Here is a 23877-nt window from a genome sequence, read left to right on the forward strand (position 1 = left end):
GAAGAGTGTTCTCAATCTTAGAACCAGACTTTTCTTTTTTTAAAAGGTATTTCTCTGTGTCAGAATTATTCAAATCCTTAGTCAAAGCAGTAAGGTTTCTTTTCTTATTTTCAAATGATAAATTACAACTGTTTTCTCCAGGGACACAGACATAAAAATCTCTTCCAATATTTAGAACTCTTAAAAGTTATAGTCACTTTCCTTTAATGCTGGTTTAAAAATGTAAATGACATGCAGTATGCTTCACTGTGTTAACACTCCCCTGGATCCTTGAAAAGAGGATGGACTACAAATAAACCATATCGAATGGAAGCTGTTGTGCGACAATTACCGATTCATACCTTAAGTGCTTACACAGCATTTCAGATTTTAAAATAAAATTTCATCCCCTGGCTCATCATGCTGGCGTCCCAACCCCATTGTTTATAGCACAACCTCCTGGCAGTGAAATGCAAATACAACAGTGTAACAGGCCCAGGAACAGTTAATGCACTCACAGGGGCCAACTGGGAATTACAGCACAGACTACACCACAGAACTTTTACCAAATGAAAACAGATAATCAGGAAAAAGCGGAACACAGAAAGTTAGAGCAGAAAGGTTCTACAGATACCCAATCAATAAAATATTGTTTCATCAGCATCAATCTTAATTTCAAGTTGTAAAGGCGAAGAATTTAGGGAATCTAAAGAAGCCTCAAGCCTGAGCGCAAAGCCGCTCAGGAAAGGCAAATCTGGAGATCTACTGTCACAGTTCTCCCTGTGTCATGCCCTAGACACTGGAGGCTCTTACACCGATTTGTTATTTCTATGTCTGTGGTCTTGCAGAACAACATATAAATCATTTTAAGAATAGGTTTACCCAGCAAAAGTCCAGTTAATCTGATGAATCATTCTTAGAAGTATTTCTAATTATAAACAGCAACTGATTTGTTCAAAAGTCATTTTTGGTTTTTTTTTTTAAAACTAGTTTTAGTATAATGGACCTATCTCAATTCAAATAGAAAAAAAAGGTAAGAACAAAAGAAAAAAGGTAAAAAGACTAAAGCATCTGTCTACCATATCCAGACAGGAAAGCAAGTAGCAAGTGGCAGAAGGCCACTGTAATAACACCTTTACCTCAACGGCTGTTCGTAAGGTGACTTCAGTGTGTTGAGAACCGAGTAGCAAATGGTTTTCTATTTTGTTGATAGCCAGGTCTCATTTTAATATCACACTCTGCTTCACTTTTTAATTTTTAAAATTTTTATTTAGCAAGTCTACTTTCTATGTGTAACCACTTTTGGATTACATTTACCACTCGGAGGTTGATACATATCATTACTCTTCCTTTTCTGAGTGAGGAAGAGAGAGAGAATCGTTCCCCTCGGTTAGCACATGCTGTGTGACAAGTGCTGTGATGGAGGTGGGGACAGGAAGAGGTTCAGGGACTCACTTCACTTGAGAGGAGTCCTATGCAGAGTAATCAGACTGAATATTGAAAATGAAAACATTTATACAATTCAGCTTGCCACGTTCTAACACTCTGAGTGATGCAGAGAAAATGGGGCAGTACATTCTGCTGAGATCATACTAAGCAGAATCTAAACTACCTACTTTTACTTTCTGCAGGTCCTTATCTGTTAGACAAGGCTGTTTATTCTGCACAGTTGAACACCCTCTGCACTAAACAAAGGGTGAAATGATGCTGTGCTTTTTCTCTGTCAGTCACAGTACAAGGAGAGGGTTGGTGTTTAGTAAAGGAGTGATCGCTCTGTAATGCCCGGTACTGAGGTTCATAATTGGGGGAAGCCATCTGTGAAGGCCTCATCACCCCGGGGACTCTCAGATGAAGGGCAGGATATCAAGGAATTGGGAGAGCGTAATTTGACTCTGTGCTGTTCAACTGATCTTGTGTTACCTGGGAGGAAGGCGCCACTTTCTGGTGAGCCTTAGTTGTTTGGTCTTTGTAATGGGAATAATTAGCACCTATCTCATGAGGCAATTGTTAGAAGAACAGATGAGCTAATGTCTGAGAGGTACTTTAAGGTCCTTAGAGAAAGGCAGCATCTAAATACAAGGAATTATTATTATATAAGAAACCTAATTACTCTCAGCAGGAAGCAAACTAGCAAAGCAAAGGAGCCCAACTTCATGAATGGAAAGAGCAGTCGTAGCTGCACTAACTTTGGCTGAAGAGGCCCAGAAGCAGCTCGCTCTGGCAGGCTGTTCAGACCAGTTCACATTCGCAGGACGGTGCCTCCTAATAACTTCAGAACTTCCCAGGACCTGGGCCGCAGACTTCCAGTGTGGAACAGTTTACTGCTGACCAATATGGCGGTAAATGGGGCCACAGAAGCAGCAGGAACGCTTTCAAGTTCCACTGTTCGTATTAAGTACGAAATGTTTTTGCTTTGAATAAACTCCTCTCGATAAGCCTTTACATATTCAGAAATGTAAACCTCTAAATCAAAACGTGAAGACTAACACAGGTGGTAACTCTTTTCTTTCTCTCCCCCTTTGTAGTTATTGAGTTAACCTTCTTTTATTTTTCACACCACCACCTTAAATAATCCGGAGGGGGAGGGTAGGAGACAAAAACTGTTGAATCATATTAGCTTTGTTCTGTGGTTGAGTCTCTTCCAGATCTATCACAACACTTACCATATCCTGGTTGACATAATTTTAATTCGGCTCTTCCTTACATGTTAACAGATAAATAATGCATAAGAAAACTTGATTAGCTTTCTTATTAAAACATCACTCTAAATGAGAGGAGGCGCTCGAAGACAATACAGTTTTTACACGGCTTTCCCAGGAGCAGTTGAATGGTTTGATGTGATAAATTTGCATAGTCTGAAGCCCACAAAGGGCTGATTAATTGAAACCCTTACAATGCTTCTGGAAGCAGCTATTGTAAAACAATAACCATAGGAACTTTACAAAATACACACGGCTGAATGTGTCAAGAGCTTAATAAAATGTGTTGAGGCTATAATATTTGGAAACAGAATTGGAGATTTTTATTCTGGGCCATAAAACACTAAACACCCTAATTTCAAAGCTTTAGTCGGATATTTACTGAAAGGTCAGAGGGTTACTGCCTAGTTAGTAAAGACCAAAACTTGTTCTTAAAAAAGTAAATCAAAATCTTCTTACAATAAGGGGTCTACGTGGACAAAATAATCCTGATTTCTAACACTGAAGTAAGAGTTGCCAGAATTTCTTTTTGGACCAAAATTCTGAAGGCTCATTTGGCACCATACACCTTATCTTGGGGCTCACACTGTTAGCTCCATCGCCCCCTTCTTCCCTCCCACTTTGAATCTTTCATTCAAGCAGGATCAAGCGAAGTAGGGAGCCAAAGACATCCGACTTTGAAGCTTCAGCCCAGCGGAGAGGATTTTAGACGGTCTCAAGTGCTACATGAGTACAAGGTGTTATTATCATTACTTGAAATCCCAGTCTTTTCATTCTCTCAATTTGAGAAAACATAATCTAGAAAAAGGAAATAAATGAAGGTCTGGAAAAAGCAAAGTTTTCAACCAAACCGTGTTTAACAAACAAACTTTGCTCTTGGCTTTTCTGCCATATACGAATTAACATTTTCTTACTTCCCACAGCCTCTTTATGTGTATCGGATAAGGATTCTTCAATGGTTGGAAAGTCATGGTAGGTTTTCTTTTCTTCTAATAAACATTCAATCAAAATTTTAATAAATTAATTCAGCAGGTTGTCGAATAACTTTTATTAATATAAAATGGAAGCAAGTGACCTTATAACAGAACTTTTGTGGAACAAGAGATGGTCAAAGATGAATCTTCCAAACAATTTTATCCGTAAATGCATAATTCTTATGAACCAAAGATACACTGAACCATTCCCTGGAAAAAACTGCATTTTGATAAAACTATACTTCTATTTTAAAACAAGGATTGACTTCACTGTATTTAAACTAGCTGTCGGAGGGTTGAGGGGGAGATACCGAGGAGTGTATGCCACTATCTCAGATCTGCCGTTATTAAAAAGCTTCTGTTTGCCAGGACAAACACTCTTGCTCAAATACAGTTTTTCCTCTCCTTAGGAATACTATTTGGCATTGCTGCCCCACTCTGTGATCTACAGGACCTTTGTTGGAGGTGCTAATCCTTTTTCACATGAGAGACTGAGAAATGTTCTTTCAGGAAAGTGATATAGTGCTTCTTTTCCCCCCACATCAAAGGAGCCCACTTTTTCCCCCGTCACGTATGGCAGCAAAAGTAAGAGGAAATCTGGAAATATACTAATTTGGTTTGCCTGAGCACTGAAATGAATTTGGGAATTCCTTATTAGGCTGACAGATAATTTTTGTTAAAGAACTGAAAAAACAAAAACAAAAACTAAGCAGGAAATCTGCTCACGCTTCTAATAAATGCACTAACCATCAGAAAAAGCAAGGCTCAAGAGCAAAATGTTTGCCTTTGATGAGTTCCCTTCATATAGAACTTATACCAAAAGTCAAGAGACTTACATAAGTTATTTTGATTTTCATTAAAAGTCTAGTTCCAATTGTGATTCCAATCAGCATTATATGTGGATGTCTCTTCCTATCTTTAACTCTATCTATAAACGATTGAGAAAGAATATGAAGAGAAAACATGAGGAACATTCCAGATCCACATTCTGCTCCACCTTCCCCCTTGGAGCATCATTATGCATCTATCATGTAAGTTACGGCTTCATTCTATGGGACCTAGAAGTCTAAAACACTTGGAAAGGAGATCAAGATTACAGGGTTTTAATACTTCTCCCCAACTGAAATTAAAATAAAACTAAATAAAACTTTGCTTCCTCTGTAAACAAACACAACAAATTCACAACTTTGGTGTATAAAAGGTTATTACTAAATCATCTTATCTTTTCCAGTATTTTGCATACTACTAAAGGATGAACAGTTCTAGAGATTTTTGTTTTTATAAGACTATTGTTTTATTTATTTATTTATTTTTGTGAGGAATATCAGCCCTGAGCTAACATCCATGCTAAACCTCCTCTTTTTGCTGAGGAAGACCGGCTCTGAGCTAACATCTATTGCCAATCCTCCTCCTTTTTTTTTTCCCCAAAGCCCCAGTAGATACTTGTACATCATAGTTGCACATCCTTCTAGTGGCTGTATGTGGGATTCGGCCTCAGCACGGCCAGAGAAGCGGTGCGTCGGTGTGCACCCGGGATCCGAACCCAGGTCGCCAGTAGCAGAGCGTGCGCGCTTAACCGCTAAGCCACGGGGCCAGCCCAGTTCTAGAGATTCTTGATCAAAGGTCCAGCTCTTTTGGGGGGAGCTGATTCATTGCACATTTACTGATGAGATACATAAACGACCTCAAAAAGACCCAAAGGAGGACTGTACTTCACTAAAATTCTTTGAATTTCTCATTAGCAGGCTGTACTGGAATTCCCTTATCTAAAAAGTGTGCTGTGGGTGAATTCTGCCTGCTTCTCAGGCTGGACTAGTCTTTATGTTAATTGTGACACCTTCTTCTTTATGAAATACTTTCTCCTTCCTCCACACGTGGCTCTCTCTGCTGAGTCCCCCCCCATTCTTGAGGTCACAGGAGGTGACATTGCTTATTGGGTCTGTCACATTTTTAACGGCTCCCGATCAAACACTTCACCTCTTTGGTGCCCCTTCTCTGATCAATTACATTCCATCTTTGCTTCTCATCCAGCACTGATGTTGATGCCCACATCCTTAGTACTGACCCTCCTGCTCGAGCTCACCGCTCGTTCTGTCCTCTTCAATCTTCTTCCTGAGCTCTTTTATAACATATAGCACATTACTGCTGTTTAGCTTCCTCTTAACATTTGTTTCATTTAGATACTAATATCCTACCACCTTTGAAGTGTTTAGGCTTGAGCAGGATAGACACTCATGTTCTGTGAAACTAAATTTTCAAGTCTCCTCTAATTGCTAGAGAGGCTATTTTAAGAGGCGTTAGGTGCAGAAATACAATCTACACACTCTGCGTGTACAAAAAGAATCCCTAATAACAGCTCTGTCAAAATCAACTTTTAACAAAAGACAAAAATCAGGCAAAATGCCGGGCCATGTTGCCTTCTGAACACCAAGAATAACAAATTTAATGCTCCAAATGCAAGGGGAAAAAGAGGTGGACATAAAGATGCACTAAATCAAAACCCCTTTACATTCTCTCATAGAGAACACACAGTGTCGGCTTGCAGGTGATGCTACAAAGAAAAAGTAGTATTTCCAAACAATTCTACATTTCAGGAGTGAAAACTAAGTTCAGTCAACTACTGCTCTCACTCTGGGGTATATCTAGACCAAAATGGAAACAAATCACTGCGGGGACCACAGTGTGACACACATACCCTGCATACTCACAATACTATGAAAGTTTTATCGGCTCATTCCATGACAACCACAAACAGCATAACTGATGTTGTGGGTGACATTCTCCATTTCATGCACATTTGGGCTTGATGTAGTTTCTCTTTAAGGGCTGGGTTGCTGCACAGCTCCTTACAGATGCTGCCAGCTGTGCCACTGCACGTGAATGTTCCTAACCAGCCCACTGCCATTGCTGCCCCAACGCTTCCTTCAGTGCCCCTTCTTTTCTGGCTCCAACCATCACAGCTAGACAGATGAGTCAGGAGAACAGTCAAAGTTGAGGGCTCAAAAATGTACTTCCTTTTACATCTGCTCAAATTCTTGCCAGATTTTGAATTTTAACCAAGGCTACTACTAAAGCCTGACCAGAGGACTAATTAAAGAAGGGAGTGGGGATAGTGTTGTACAATGAGCTGACTTTAGAAGGAAACGGATACCTGAAAACACTGCTCCATGCTAGGAGTATGTCTTAATATGGGGGTTTGGCAGGCATTTCTGGAACAAAGTATACGGGGATAGTATTTACTCTGGATTGGTGGCAGAGGAGTGCTATGTTAAGCTGCTTATCCGAGAAGAACGGGAATTTTGAGAAGACGATCACCTTAAGGAGTAGATTTAAAGATACACTAAGAAATACTAGGATTCAGTCTCAGGAAAAGGTTGTATCTTTTCCAAGGGGGAATCTCAGGGAATATGGCAATCCCAGGGGCAGAGTGGCAATGGGATATCAGAAGAGGAAAGAACCACCTTAACCAGATTTAACAGAATGGGCACTGCACTCAGAATCAAAAACCTGGATTCGAATTCTGACTCTGCCAGCACTAAGCTGTAGTAGGCAAGCTACTCACCTCTCTGAGCCTCAATTTCCTGATTCTGTATAGTAGGAATAACAATACCAACCAGAACTGTAATGGTCAAAGGATGGAATAGAGATGAAAATGCTTGTAAATTATTCATACACAAAAGGTAAAATACTAAAATTTGCATGCTGAGTTCCAGATTTTCTCTCTAGCCCTAACCTCTCCCTGGAGCTCCAGACTCTATCCAACTGCCTACTCAATATCCTCTCTTGGGGTCTATTAATAGGCATCTCAAATCTGAGGCCCAAGCTCTCAACCTCTGCCTAACTCCAAAAAACTACTCCTTTCCCAGTCCTCCCGTCTTGGTAAACAGCACTGCCAGCTGCTCAGGCCATAAACCTCATCCTCAGTTCCTGTCTTTTCCTCCCCCAACCTCTCAGTCATCAGCAAGTCCCGTTGGCTCTATCTCCAGAGTATATTCAGAACCCATCACATCTCTCCATTTTTTCACTGCTACTACCCTAGTCCAAGCCACCATCCTCTCTTGCCTGGACTCCTGAGTAGTCTCCCTGCGTCCCTGTCCCTCCTTGCCCTCCCCTCCAATCTGCTCTCCATACGGAATGCAGGGTGATCTCTTAAAATGGTAAGTCAGCTCTTGTCACTCCTTTGCTTACACTCACCATCCAACAGGCCTACTGGTTCCCAGCATATTTAAAATCAAGTCCAAACTTTTTTCTTTTGGCCACAGGCCCTGTAGGATGTGCCCCGACCCTATTTCTCTTACCATATCTCATACCATGCTCCTCCTCAGCCATATGCCTGGCCAGAGTGGCCTCTTTTCTGTTTCTTGAATATACCAAGTTCACTCACGCCTCAGGGCTGTTGAACTTAATTCTCCCAGACTTTTGTTTGGCTGGCTCCCTTTCATCGTTCAGGTCTCAGGGAGCACATATGACATCTTAAATTATTGTGTATTTTTGTTTACTTCTTTTCCATTTCCTCCACCAAGAGAACATAAACTCCAGGAGAGCAGAAACCCTGTCAGTCTTGTTTACCATTGTATTTCTAGTATCTAGAACAGTGCCCAGTACACAGTGAAAGCTCAACAAACGGATGAAATAATTAGTAACATGAGCACTCGAGATGATCCTCCATCATCTCAAGGTCAACGAGACACGAAGTTGCTGTGTGACTGGTGTCCTCATTTACCAGGCTTGAAAACCAGTCACTGTGGCCTCTTTCCTCTCTTTATTCCTGTCGGTCAACTAGCCCTACTGATTTGCTCCTCTCTGTTGCCAATCCATTTTTCTTTCTCAGGACCCATTCTCAACACAGCTCTCCAAGTCCAAATCCCACCCAGTCTCTGAAGCCTTCTCTCCCCGCCTAGCCTGCAAGAGAAGACCCAGAACAGCCCTCAGGGCAGCAGTTCCCCTTTACTGACTGCTAGCTGTGCACAGGCACTGTGTTCACTGCTTTACACACACCACTTCACTTAATCCTGGTCATAACTCCTAGGAAACCGTCTCCACTTCAAAGAGGAGGAGACGAAGGCATAAAGGGATAAAATAGCTCACTTGACGTTCAAGACCTTTACCTCTCTACCATACTCCTTCTCAACCTGAAGGCGTTCTCTAAATGCTGAACAGAAGCAGCCCATGAAGAGAAGGGGAATGTGTGCACTCGGTACCCCTACAGGACAGGGCAGCTCTAACAGGTGTATATTACAGAAAGTGCAATCAGGCTGAGTATAACCATCAGAACCATGTCACTACAGAACAGGTTGCCTCAGAAAGCAGCAAGGGCCTCCCTCGACAGGCCACATGCCAAGAGGAAAACCATCTGCCAAGGATAATCGAAAAGGAATTCTTATACTGGGAAGATGGATTTAGACTAGACTTCTAAAAAGTCTTTTCAAACTCTAAGATTTTATTCCTATCCACAATAAACTCTCAAGTTCTCTGTTATGAATGGTCTTTACCATATAATTTAGTATTGAACTATATGTAATCGTTTGTACTCATCTTTTTGCTTCAGGTACATAGCCAACTCCTCATGGGCGTTAGTAAAGGGCTGCATTTCCTTTCTACCTCTTAGAGAGCCCAACACAGTTTTGAGCCCACAGCAGTGACTTAAATATGACTGAATAGAATTCTCTGGGGTTGTCAAGGCAGATTCTCATTGGCTCCCAGGGTGCACATATGGGTGGGTACGTGTATTTGGTTATTTTGGTTAGAAAAGCTTCAGCGGGCTTGTGTGGTCAGTTAGGATTGGGGAGCTGTGAGTCTTAGGTGATGTAAGACTGGTACCAGTCTGCATAAAGATGAGGCATCCCATTTCTGATATTTACTAGGAGGAATAAATTACACTAATTTTGGGAGGAATGATTTTGGCTTGTTATGTCTGTACATTTAAGATATTTTATTTAATAAATTATTCCACAAACATATTGAACGGATACTATATTACATGCAAAGTGCTATGCTGGGTGCTTTGGGGGTTAAATAAATTAGTACGGCATGTTTCCTATCTGTAACAAACCTACCAAAATACACTTAAGTTAGCCAATAAGGTATTCAGGATATTTAACAACAACATATACAAGTATTTTAACAAAACTATTGCTATTTCTGAATCTCTACAATTTTATTTATAAATGAAAAGAATTTCAAAAAATAGACTTCTGCTACTGTCAGGCCTCTGACTTCAGATGGGTGACATTCAAAGAAAGGATCAAAATGGTAGACCTTGGTTACAATAATAATCCAAAAAAAAAATATGCTATTCTCAGATAATTAAGAGTCAACAAAATGTGATTAATGCCTTTCTGATGATCGTTAGCATTTATGTCATAATTCTGAGTGTGTGAGCTTTAAACATTTTTAAATCAGTTTTCAGTCTTAGAAATGATTAAAATAGCCAACAAAAACAAGAAGCCTTCGAGGTAAGGCTCTGGTCAGCAAACAAAAGGTTGGTGGTCGAAAAATCCTTCTCACCTCTTATTAAAATAATTTGAGGGCCGGCCCGGTGGCGCAAGCGGTTAAGTGCGCGCGCTCCGCTGCGGCGGCCCGGGGTTCGCTAGTTCGGATCCCGGGCGCGCACCGACGCACTGCTTGGTAAGCCATGCTGTGGCGGCGTCCCATATAAAGTGGAGGAAGATGGGCACAGATGTTAGCCCAGGGCCGTCTTCCTCAGCAAAAAAAGAGGAAGATTGGCGGATGTTAGCTCAGGGCTGATCTCCTCACAAAAAAAATAAAAATAAAAATAATTTGAACTTCAGTTCTATAAAGCGCAGTGAAAAGAACTGAGCACATTAAGCATTCTTGTGTTGAACGTTCTCAAATAGACACGTGGATTTCCAGCCAACATGGCAGAGGCAACACATATGTTTATCTCCACTCCTCCAAACCTCACTAACATGAGAGTTGAAAAATTACGATATAAACTGATAAGGAAGAAGAATGTCAATGAGATACCAGGCAACATGAGATGATCATACAGTTCTGAAAGCCGAGGAAGAGGGGAAAGAACAGCTAGTGACTTAACAGAAAGAGCAAGGAGGAGGTACGGAGAAGCGAGCTGACTCGGCCCTCACCCTCCTTCCTGGGAAGGCTCAGGAAAGAGAGACACAGAGTACCGTGAAAAGTGGGATGAGCTGTGCGGCTGAAAGCAGGAGGACTGACTCAGTCACCCCATCTATCCGCACTTTCACTGGGCTCTGCGTTTAAACTCTGTCTAGACTGACCTGTTCTCACTGTTTCTCTATTGTTATGCTTTTCCTCCTCACCACCAATGCTCACCTGGGTTATTGTGATAGCATTTTAGCTGGTATCACTGCTCCCTCGAGCATTTTAGCTGGTATCACTGCTCCCTCGCCTGCCCCACTGCAGTCTGTTTTCAACACAGTAGCCAGAATAAGTCATATCATATTTCTCATCTGCTCAGACTCCTCCAGTGGCTCTCCCTCTCACTCAGAGCAAAAGCCCCAGTCCACAGAGCGACCTGTAAGGCCTCCCCTCTGATGACTCTCCACTCCCTTGCTCTGCTCCAGCTGCATTGGCCTCCTGGTGTTCCTCCAGTGCTCCAGCCTCGGGCCTTCCTCTCACCTCCAATGTTCTTCAGCCAGAGGGGGTCTGCCCCCTTTCTTCTCTCGAGTCTTTACTGACACGTCATCTTTTCAAACAGATGGTGTTTCTCAACCACTTTACCTAAAATTTCAACCACTAACCACACACCCCAACATGCTTCCTATTCTGCTCCCCTATTTTTTATTTATTTTCAACTCAGCACTTATCATTCTATCTCTTGCCTACAAGAATGTAAGCCCTACAAGGGCTAGAATTTTTGTCTGTTTTGTGCACTGCTTATCAGCAGGGCCTAGAATAGTACCTGACACTTAGATGATACTTAATGAACATTTGTAGAAATAAATGTCTGTATAAGAAATCATCAGATCTCGAGTTTCTATTCCTTACCCCATATAGTCAGGAAACCACCCTCCCCGCCACAACCCTCACTTGAGACACTGAACTACAATGACCCGAGACCCAAGGGTAGCAAGCAGTGGTGGGTGGGGACCTGATACAGAGGAATTAAATGAAAAGTCTGTGCACTGAACAGTGGGCTCCAGCCCCCTGCCCCTACCGGGCTCCCAGAAGGTTGGCTGATAGCCTTAAGCACCGAACCCACCCTCCCAACTCCAACCTTCAGGCAGGAGTTAGAAAGATCTTACTATGTAGAAACTGACTGGCACCAGCAATTAAAATGGTTCCCTGCCTGATCACCCTACAACAATGTCCACCCGTCAACAAGTTCTAGCCCTGGGACACAGAGCTTAGGGTTCAAGGATATACCAGGTATTAGAGGAAAGCTTCCAACAACAACAACAAACCAGACCCTAAAATACTTACGAGGGAAAGAAATATCTCAAGAAATACAGACAAAATTAGGAATATAAGAAAACTAAAAAGAAAAAAAAACCCCAAAAAACGAAAACTAAAATAACAATAAAAATACATACTCATTGCTATAAAAAGGAAGAATATAAATTAAATTTAAATTTTTAATTAGAAATTAAAAATATGATGGGCCAAAAAAAAAAAAATCTGGAAAATAAACTCAATCAAATCTCCTAGAAAGAAAAACAAGAAGAGAAAGAAATGGACAAGAGGGGGGAAAAAAATAAGAAAACTAGAGCATCAATTGGAAGATCCAACATCTAACTAATAAGAAAACCAGAAAGGGTACAGGGAAAATGATGAAGAGGAAATTATCACAAAATAATATAAGAAAATGTCCAAGAATTGAAGGAATTTGAACTTCCAGAATAAGAAGGTGCCTGATTTCCTAGGACAAGGAATGAAAAAAGGTCTACGAAATTTCAGAATTCCAAGAATAGAAGACGATAGTAAAAGCTTGGTGGGGGGAGTGGAGAAGAAGGGAAGGAGGGAGGGGGAAGAAGAGAAAGAGAGAGAAACAGGCACACATACACACAAGATAGGAAGAACAATGTTATAATTCATGTAAGTAACATTTGGAATCTAGATGATAATGTAGCAATGCTATCAAAATCCTTAGGGAAAAAGAATTTTCAATCTAGAATTCTATACTCAACCCAAGTATAAATCAAGTATGAGGATAGAACATGTTCAGACATACATGATCTCAAAAAATTTACTTCTCATGCCTCCTTTCTCAGCAATTTAACGAACAGACAGACTATTCTACTGTGTGGGGGGTAGGAGAGTGACACAGGAAGAGCCAAGAAACAATGAATAGGAATTTCGTAAGTGACTACCATTCAGCAGGCTTGGGGTGTGTTATGGACTGTGTCCCCCCCAAATTCAGATGTTGAAGTCCTAACCCCCAGGATACTTCAGATTGTGACCCTATTTGGAGACATGGTCTTTAAAGAGGTAATTAAGGTTAAATGAGGTCATCAGGTGTGCCCTAATCCAATATGACTGGTGTCCTTACAAGAAGAGGGATGCAGGTACACAGAGAAAAGGCCACGTGAGGACACAGGGAGAAAGTGGCCGCCTGCCAGCCAAGGAGAGAGGCTTCAGGAGAAACCAAATCTGCCAACACCTTGACCTTGGACTTCCAGCCTCCAGCACTGTGAGAAAGTAAATTTCTGTTGTTTAAGCCACCCAGTCTGTGGTATTTTATTACAGCAAACTAACATGGGGTGCTTCTCAGCCTGTTGTGAAAACATTTCCAGGGCACACAAGATGAGGCCGCTCAGGGCCTTGGCTGCGCCAGGGTCCTCCCAGCACTCCCGAGGGCGGCACACGTCAACCTCTCAGCTCACCTCTTACCCATTCTTAACACACTGGCTGGGAAGCTTTGGCTCAGGGAATAACCACCACAGTTTGAAGCAGGAAGAGTGGGGGTGCTATATAGGAGATCTTTGGAGAGGTGGTGGGGGCCGGGAATGGTCCTAACAGACTCTCAATTATGTGGAAAATGATGTTGAGAGGCTGTTGATGGTATAGAAGTATGGTAATAGGAATAAAGAAAATTAAGCACATTTTAAATGAGATAATTATCACCTTCTGAAAAAATAAAGTCACATAACAAAGGAAATACACTCAACAATTACTTGGTTTGGGAGTGAATGATATTTATGTAGTCATAATAATGCAATCTAAATAATCAAGTAATCCAAAATTATGATAAATCTACACAGGGAATGGAGATGGGAAGAAGGAAAGAGGTAGCAAAGTGCTAGGTCCTCCCATCTTTCGTAACAGGAAATCGATAAGTAGTAATAGCTACAATGGATGAATAAATATACAGCTGTTTAAGAATATTATTTAGAAACACGAAGGTAAAAATGAGAAGAAATTGCTTCTGGGAAGCAGAACTGGAGGAAAAGTAGGGACTGATGTTTTTCAGTACAAAACCCCTTTTTTGTACTATTTGACCTTTTTAAATCACATGCATTTATTATTTTATTAAAAAATTATACTCAAAATAAATAAAAATTATGTTCAGTTAAGGGTCCCATATCATTCCAATTCCATTACTCTCTTAAAGTTTACACTGCCTATTTTTTGTTTGCTTGTTTTTTCCCAGTCTTTTCAATAAATTTGATGAAGCTGTAAGAGAAGGGAATATCAAGGGAATCTAGGCTCATCAGAAGGTTTCTACCCTTGGATTAAAAGCCATCTGGAAAAGGAAAACAAGCAAGAAGCTCCTCACTACAAGTGAAAGGTCATCTGACCCCAGGAGGGCTTCTTTCTGGTTCATATAGAGATGTACAAGTCAAAGCCCCCTAATATTGAACAGATCTCCAAAATGTGCCATGTTTCAGATCACTGCAAGTTGGAAACCACTTCTGTCAATGAACATGATCCCTATCATATTAATCATCTGAAAAAACGCTCTAGCACAAAGGCTTACTGACATTTTACCTAGAGGTCTGTGTTCAAAGGAGCTTACTAATCAAGTGTGTTTTTCATTTTCAAAAGTACTGTTTGTCTATATTATACATACACACACTCACATGTAATGTATAGATTAAAACCTGAGTAAAATCAATCCATCAAGAGAATCTGTCCCCTTTCATTTCCCCTACCTTCAATTCATTCATATAGTCAACCATTATTAACTGCCTATTAAGCATCTACTGTGAGAAAGGCTCCATCAGGCTTTCTGAGAATATAAGGACATGGTTCCTGTCCTCCAGAAGTTTACTGGAGTGAGAACACAGTGGATAATCACTGAAATGTATGCCAGCCTTCAATTCTTTGCACTATACTCTGATGGAATAAAGCACAAGGATTTGAGATATCTGAAGTTTATAAACTGATTCAGAATGGAGACGTTCTCTTATGGGGTGCATTGTCGTAAAGCTTTTAGTGCCAACAATTTATAGAGAATTTGATTTTCACTAGTAAGCAGTAGAAAACACTAGAACCTCAAGAAACGTTTTCAAAAGGTACTAAGTGTTAGCATCTTAGGGAACTATACGAAGTAGACGTGTCAAATTCACATTTATAGATGGCATCAATTCTTTCTTACAAAATACTGACAGGCTAAAATAGTCTTGTGTCTGCCAACTGAACCAAAAATGCTTTTGATGAAAGAGTATCTCAGTCTGAAACAGTTTCATTGATGGAATGACAATGAAGGTTGCATTCATTTGACAAAAAGCATTGTAATATTTGATATACTTGCTTGGCAAATAGACAGTTAAAATCAGCAAGAACATAATGTGCATTTATCTTCAAAACAAGAAGATATCACACTAGCAATTTATAAGCAAAGGTGAGATTCGAGGTTGAAGAGTAGAACGAATACTAGCCAACCTTCATGATCACTGCATCACTTCTTGAGCACGCCCTAAGCGCCAGGTACAATGCTACCTGCTTAGCAGTCAGGATAGCATAGTTGTTAGGTAAGAGCATGGACTCTGGAGCCAGGCTGCCAGGGTTCAAAAACTTCTGCCACCAACTGGGGACCTTGGGCAAGCTACTAACCTCTCTGTGCCTCTGCTTCCTCACGTATAAAATGCAGATAACAACAGTACCCACCTCCCAGGATCCTGTGAGAAGCAAATGAGTTAGCACATGCAAAGTGCTGAGAACACTGCCAGACACACAGTCAGTGCTACGAAAGTGTGAGCTGCTGTTGTTCTTAGAACTAGTAAGTGGCAGACCAAGCCAAAATGCAAATCCCAGGACAAACTTCCCCTCTTACACACTATGTATCTTGACTAAAAGAGACCCTACTGAAAAATGAGTTAATCAATAGTGACATAGTGCTATGCTTTTTGAAGATAAAAAACAAAACAAAACAAAACAAAACCACAAAAGGATGAAAACCCAGCAGTAACCGTCAATGGAAAGCGTGAGGCTGGCCAATGGGCTCAGACGGAGAAACACCATCCAGGAGAGGGATCGCTGCGCAGTGGACAAAGCCCCGCATTGGAGTCAGGAAACCCACATTCTAATACCAGCTCAGCACCAACTAGCTGGGTACTCTGCCGCTTAACACACAGGATCTGAACTTCCTCATCTGTTAAATAAAGGGGCAGATAATTCTGTGGTATCTTGTAGTGCTGACATCCTATGATACTATGACCCAACAGAATATACAGTATTTTAAATATGTACCTTTCATAAAAAATAGGTATTACTATTTTAGAACAGTTACCAGTACTTCAGTAGGCACATCATCTAGAATGTACTTATAATTTTGGGCCGAGCAGTTACAGGAGAATAAATAGCATAGAGATGTAATCCTACGGTATATTTTTAAATGCCCTTAAGATATAAGTAGGATAATCTGAGAAACAAAACAAGAATAATTTTGATAACAATGTAATAATTTTTCAAACATACTAATTTTTTTTAACAGGGCAAGTTATAAAATACTTCTTATATATGTGGTTAATAAATACTTTAAGGTATTCAGTTTTATAAACAAGTTGAGAAATGAAACAATTTACCTTTTTGCCCATGACGGCTGCTGAATTTGTCTCCAATCTCTGGACGCCTTGTCTGTCTCAGCAGCATTTTGATCAGAAAAGCGTCTTCAGCATTTGAGGATATCATCACTTTTTCAATATATGAATCCGTTGCCCCTTTGTAGCTAATGTGAAGAGGAAGTCACTCAGCAGTTTTCAAACTGCCCTTTGTCCACTGATCACCCATAGGCCATATTTTAATTAATATCTACCACAGAAAACTGTCACATTCCCATTTTGGGCTCTGAAAAATGAGTTTCATTTTTCAACATTAATTCAAATGTTATAATTTCCCTTTTATGGTCCTAGTTTAAAATGGCTAACATTTACTGAATGTTTATTATGAGGCAGGCATAGTGCAATTTAACCTTCACTACACATATTATTCACGTATTGTTATTCCTGCATTACAGACGAGGAAAACTGATGCTAAGAAAGGATGAGAGAAAACACGCCTCATGTGCAGTGGACCTGGGATTTGAGCTGAAGCCTGGCAGACTCGACTCCAAGTTCTTAACCACTTTTTAAGTATTACTTATATCTACTCAGCCTTTCTATTATTAATTTTTTCACACACTTTGCTGTTTTTCATACAACAAAAATTATTAAGAGTCTACTCTGTGTCAGATCCTTGTAGACTCTGGACACACAAAGATTAAGTAGACACGGTTCTTGCCCCAAAGGAACTCACAATCCAAGGAAGGAAAGAGAAAGAAAGTGCAGCAAAGATGTCAGTGGTATGGAGAATAGGAAAGGCCCAAGGTAGACAACAGTCAACCCTGCCAGTGGGTGGGGATGACAGTGGTGGCAGGGAGGTGGCAGGTTGTCAAGGACTGCTTCACGGAGGAGGTGACCCTAGAGCTGGGACCTGACCAGGGAAGGGCATTCCAGGCAGAGCGAGCAGCAGGAGTAAGTTCACAGAGGCCTGAAGTCGGATAGCACACTGTGGAGAATGAGAGACAATTTCCTAGAATATGGAGCCCAGTGTTCAAAAGGGTAGGGTCAAGGGTCACAGATGGTGTATGACTATTTCATTTGGCCTTCATCCCGCAGGCAACATCGCCATTGAGAGTTTTACTCCATCTACTCAAGGTTTATTCTATTTACTCAAGAGAGTAACATAACCAGATGAGTAATTCAGAAAAAAGCCACTCTGGCAGTAACACAGAAAGAGCCTGAGAGGTGTGGAGAGGAGCAACACTGGAGGCAGATGAGCAGTTCCCGATAACTAAGAGTCCAGCAGGAAAGGAGGCCAGAACTCAGAGGGCAACAGCTGTCCCTGAGAGGTCAGAGGACTGCGGCAGAGAGAGAACCTATGGGATGTGCTGAACTGGTATGTGCTGCAGGTGATGGCCGGATGGAGGTGCCACTCACAAGCAAGGGGCCCAGGAGGAGCCTGCTGGGGCTGGGGTAGGGGTGCGGAGGAAGACGGTTTAGTGCTGGGGTAGGGGTGGGGAGGAAGACGGTTTGGGTCTGGGTTTGGGGCCCCTGTAACACTGTCCACGTGCTGGTCTGGAGCTGAAAGTGGGTAGATGTCTTTCTGGGAGTCATGAGCAACAGGAGAGTAAGTGGAGCGCTAGAAGAGGGTGAACACGTCCAGACAAGTGCAGAGTCACTGGGCAGGGTACGGTCACTACAGCCGGGCAGGAGGGGAGGCTGAGAAGGAGAAATCAGACTGGTAGGAGGGCCAGGCGAGGGCAGCGCCACAAAATCAAGGGAGGAGAGAGGTCAGTGGTGTCAAATGCTCTGGAAAGGCCATACGACATTCATCCATCGATTCGATAACTATTTACTTGTTACCTACCATATGCCGGGCAGTAGGGGTCCACAGTGAACAAGAGACAAAGCCTCAGCTTGCAAGATCAGGACTGAGAATCCACCGAATTTGGCCAATCTGACCACTCTGGTTTTGCTATCTGTTTACTATCTGTCTTTCCTCACTGGGCTGTGAGCTCCACTAGGGTGGAGTTTCTGCTCATTTTGTTCACTGCCCAATCCCGTGCACTAGAACAGTTCCTGCCATATTGTAAGTGTTCAAAAAAGTCTTTCTTGAGTGAAATGAATGAATAGGCTGTCTTTGGTGATCTCTTCCAGAGCCGTTTTGGTGGATGGAGAGGTAGGACGCTGCAGAGGTTCAGGGAGCTCAGGGAGCACATAGAGGGTGAGGAAGAAGCCGATTACAGACCACTCTTCCGAGGAGCTTTGTGGCAAAAGGAAGAAGAGTAGAGTGGTAGCTAGAAAGGAACATGAAGTGCAGAGAAAGGTTTTATTTTCTTTTAAAGAAAAGAAATATTTGAGCACATTTTCTAGCCTGCGGGGAAGGATTCAATAGAAAACAGGTTGAAAATATTGGGAAGATAGAAGAGAAAATGACAGAGTGAGGTCCCTGAAAGAGTGGACGAAATAAAGAACTCAGGAGGAGGAGGCACAAGCTTTGAACAGGAAAAGAGATATCCTCCTTCAGGACAGGAAGAAACCCAAGCACAACCACCTTTGCAATGCTAAAATAGCATTTCGTTTTGTGGGACCCAGTGCAAAGGACCTGACCCCTCCCCCAGTGAACGGTCCATTTTCTCCTCTGTGCTCCCACTCGAGAGACAAATCCACGGCACCCACGATTCTACCGCATTTAGCACAGTGGTCAAGAGTGGGGCTCTGAAGCTAGACTGCGTGAGTTCAAATCCCGGCTCTGCCATTCGCAGCTGGCAAATTACTTAACCTCTCTGTGCCTCAGTTTTCATGTCTTTCAAACCAGGCTACTAAGAGGACCTAGCTCATGGGTGGTAGGATTAACTGAGCTGACACATGTAAAATGCTCAGGACAGTAACTGGTACAGTGAAAATTCTCAATTAAGCTATTATGATCACGGTATTTACTGCACTTATGTTTTGTGTAGGTCTTTGCCAACTGGATGTGACCCTTTGAAGGCAAAGCTTGTGGTTTATTTCAGCTCTATATCCCTGGCACAGAACAGGCCTCAACAACTGTGTGTTGAACGGATTTGTTACACCCCCTTTCACAGCCCAGGAATTCAGTTCTCCTATGTCACCCCCCACCTCAGGAACTTTGTTAACTTAGTTCACTTTGGCTGCATTAAACGTCTTGTAACTTCTTGTTCTGTCTTTATATCACAGTGCGGTTGCTCTCATTGGCTCATGGCTCATCTCACTAAGTTTTGTATTTCATTAGATTTTAGAGCCCAGGGGAAACTTGCAGATTAATGGGTATAACTCTTTCATTGTACAGATGAAAAAACTGAGGCCAACAGAGTTTAAGTGCTTTATCTCTGTAAGGTAACACACAACACCACCAGTACTAAAACGCAGGTATAATCTAGGGTATCGGTGATGCCACACTGTGGCCAGGGTGTTTTATTTTATTTTTTTACAACACAAATCGGATCGCATCACCCTCTAAGGAATGAATTCCCAACTACTCCACAGCCTAGCCCCAGCAAGCTGTGCTGGTCCTCCAAACCGAGGCAATTTTATGCCCACGTGCCCTTCATCTTGCTGTTCCTCTCCCTGGAGCCTCCGCCTATTGGGCCCACAACTCAAACCCAGGTTAGGAGGTCTAAGCAACTCCACAGCCCAGTTTTATCTTCTATGCCATGCTGTCTTCGTGACAAGTATTAGCACCCCAAAGTGCCATTTACAGTTCTCTAACCCTCCAAGAGCTAACTTCTAATTTCCTGTATTTCTTCTTTTTTTTGAATCTTTCTATAAATTTCCAAGGCACAAGCGATACCTACGTGACGGGCACATCTTTGTACTGTGGCTGCTGCGGCACGTTACTTCCCTCCAGAGGAATCTGTGTCACCGTGGGCATGGACTTGTTCACAAGCACCTGCTTGTTTTCTACTTTCTCTCCTAAGGAAGAGAGCAGGCTGTTAGACACGTCGTTATCACCAGCGTGGAACGCAAAGCTTACTGGGGCATAAAACCATGTGATTAGATTTGGTCCATGACATCCAGACATGGAAGAAAAAAATGAGTCCATACAGCAGAAGCTAGAGTTCAACAGGGCTCGTCTGCAATTTTGCAAGCCCATATGAAAAAATCATAGCTTAAGATCACAGTGTGTATAAAATTAGGACTGATTTAGGGGACCACACGAACAAGAGAAATGTCATGTCAGTAGGTAGCAACTTTATACATCTCTTAGGGTGTTGGAATAGGTTTGCGCCACTTATTTTTATTAACAGTTATTTCAACCAGTAATAAGTCACCACCAATTTCACTTAGGTAATGAGGAAATCAAAATATTTCTTTGGTTTTTCCTGCTATTCTCTCCTGTGTTTTGCATCTTTTTATGGTAAGCTCCAAGACCAACTGCTATAGTACTGTCACAGCACTTATTTTCCCAGCCACACGACCCTGGTTAAAAGTGAGAGAAATTCTCCAAGAAGCAAAGGCAGCAAGAGGAGGGCAAGCCGTGCACCCTGTGGCTCAGGGCGCCACAGCGGATGCAGCGCTCACCACCCGTGCACCGTCTGTGACAAGGTCATGTGCATTTCCCCTCCCAATGACCTCCCCAACTCAGCCCTTCTCTCCACCTCACCATGGCTCCTGTCTCCTGGTCTCCAGCGAGAGCTCCCAGTTGGTCCCCCTCTATTTTGGCTCCCTTCTACTTTTTTCTCCACAGTGTAGTCGGAATGATCATTTCAAAATGCATATCTGATTGTATCATTGCTTTTAGCATCATAATGAAAATAGTAACATGGCTGCAAGGCCTGGTGTCTGGCTCCTGCCCCACCCTCCCCTCTCTCTAGATTCATGATCACCATGCTCCCCTGTACTCTCTTGTTTTAGCCATACTGGCCTTCTTTAAATATCAGGCTTGCACAAGCCCTTTCCACTGCTTAGAACACACTCCCCTCCCATCTTCATTAGTTAATTCCACTTATCCTTCAGATCTCAGCCCACTTCCTTGAGGAAGGCTGTCCCGATCTTCCTGACTAGGTCAAATCCTCTTGCTAAAAAATGGCCTCATCACTCCATATATGCTTCCTTAACTTGGCTATAAGCTGATATACGTTTGTGTGTGATCCTTTGATTAATGTTAGTCTCCCACACTAGCCTACAAGAATCACAGGGCAGGGGCTGTGGGATGCATCAACAAAATTCATTACAAGTTTATAATTACAATGGAGTCACACGTTCTGGGGGAAGAAGAATCGAAAGTCAGTCTGTAAGCTAAATGCACAAATAATGAAATACCAGTGTAGATGCAGGGACATAACCTTAATTCTAAATATTTCCTTAAAGTGGCTTCCTATGATTCAAAATTATAACTAGAATAGACTAATGCTATGTAAAAACATATGCATAGAAAAACAGACTGGAAGGAAATTCATCAAAAATGATGACCACACTGGTTGAGTCAGGACAGTGGTTTTATAGGTTATTTTTTTCTGCCCTGTTTACCAAATATTCAGAAATATTGTTGAATAGCTTTCATAATTTCAAAAAGTATACATTTAAAATTTGTTTTTAAAGTCTTTTACCTGGAGAACAAATACCATCTGCATCTAAAATTTCGTGTCGCCAGATGGGTTTCCTTGTAGCAGCATCCAACATCGGCCCCATCACTTTATCAAAAGTCTGATTAGTGTATCGTTTCAACGTACATTTAGCATTTTTATATACAAGGCAACGCCCAAAGCCTAAAATGAAACCAAAATGGGTATCAGAACCACCAGTAATATAAAACTATGAGAAAACACAGATCTGTGTTATTCAACAACCCATCCCCACAAATAACCCAAAACTGCTCTACATTTGGGTAATCTGGGACTGGCCAAACCAAATAACAATCTGATAATCTGAAGAACTGGCTTAGGGCTTCTCTCCTACCTACTGCAGTGTGTATATAACACTGGAATCTCTACAACCATTCTCTAGCATGGAATGTACCCAGTCATGTTGGAGGAACATGAGAGAAATCTGAGTGTCACTGTGATTCTTTCAGAGCACAGAGCCACAGAATGTGAGAATGGGAAAGGGCCTCAGAGATCACCTGTCTTAACTCCTCTATCTTACAGGTGCTACGAGTGAGGTCCAGAGAAATTCAGTGGCCAAGGTCACCCAGCAAGGTGGTGGCAGAGCTGAGACAGACCAAGTCCACTGATCAGCCAGGATTCTTCCTACATACCCTTCTGGTGCATAACTTCTGCTATCCTTCTCCGGAAAGCTTTCCTTTTCCTGATTTTGGCATTCAGAGGAAGTCCCAAACAAGTAAACAAATTAATTTTTCTCCAGAGATGAGAGAGAATGAAAATAAGAAGTAATCAAATAATTTCAATGAGAGAAAGAGTTCACCTCTACCCTGAAGACTAGAGTTTACTTTGATCATTTTTAGATCACATTTATCTAGTGGATGAGGGAAAAGTCCTGAGACCAACTAACAATGGAAACATTAAGAAAAATAAGCAAAATAAACAAACCTTTAGATGGAGCAAAAAACTCAATCACTGAATCCCACAAAAAGAATTACCAGTTGTAGAGTTGCCCAAAAGAGCTGTCAATCGTTCAACACTAAATATCATTTCCCAAGATTCTGTGGCTACATTTCTTTCTTTTTTCCCCTTTGGCCAAGCAATTATTGTAAACTGGATTCTCTCTCTAATCTCCCCAGGATACACTGAGCCATGTCAGAGTTCACTTAAATAGGAAAATGTCTAAGGATTAAATGCCAACTATTACTGATGAAATAAATGCACGGCTGTAAAATCCTTCACTTAACGATTCTCCACCAAAAGCAGAACTCTTTCAAGAAATCTAAGAATGTGAGTTTAGAAAATCAATCAGGGAAATGTGGCTCTCTAAGTGAAATCTCAGTGCTCTAATCTAAGTTTTTAAATATGAAGGTGACTGTGTGATGAAACAACAAATTTCTACAATTGGATGGTAGATGAAGATGTTTGTGCATCTTCGAGAAAGGTCTTAGTCATTGTGGCTCCTAGTAAATTGTGTATGGCCATAATAAACTCGGCTCAGAGAGCCAGCTGCTTTGGAAACATTACATGATCTTGAAATTTCATACAATGGCCATTAACGGAAACGTGCTGGAGTGCAGTGTGAATCTGAACGGCATGAAATCAAGAAGGGTTTTTCTAAGTGTAAATGGACATTTTATTTACAGGTGGTAGCTTAAAAGCTGGAGGACAGTAAACTCAGATCATTAAATTGTGTTGCGGAGTTTCTGACAGATATCACAAAGTCTTCAGATTTCCACATAAA

The 23877-nt window shown here is 41.6% G+C and overlaps 1 protein-coding gene across 2 annotated transcripts in view; it reads right to left on the reverse strand.

The window, feature by feature from the left end:
• The window catches only part of POLR3B (RNA polymerase III subunit B), a 116673-nt gene that overhangs the window by 16684 nt on the left and 76112 nt on the right, over positions 1-23877 (reverse strand). For both annotated transcript variants that reach the window (XM_058568509.1, XM_058568510.1), the window contains 3 exons: positions 22143-22301; positions 20388-20505; positions 16618-16760 (listed from right to left, as the gene is read on the reverse strand). In XM_058568509.1, coding sequence (XP_058424492.1) covers positions 16618-16760; positions 20388-20505; positions 22143-22301 — 420 coding nt within the window. The remainder of the gene's footprint in view (positions 1-16617; positions 16761-20387; positions 20506-22142; positions 22302-23877) is intronic.

Source organism: Diceros bicornis, chromosome 25 (assembly GCF_020826845.1).
Source record: "Diceros bicornis minor isolate mBicDic1 chromosome 25, mDicBic1.mat.cur, whole genome shotgun sequence".
In the NCBI taxonomy this organism is placed as follows: Eukaryota; Metazoa; Chordata; class Mammalia; order Perissodactyla; family Rhinocerotidae; genus Diceros; species Diceros bicornis.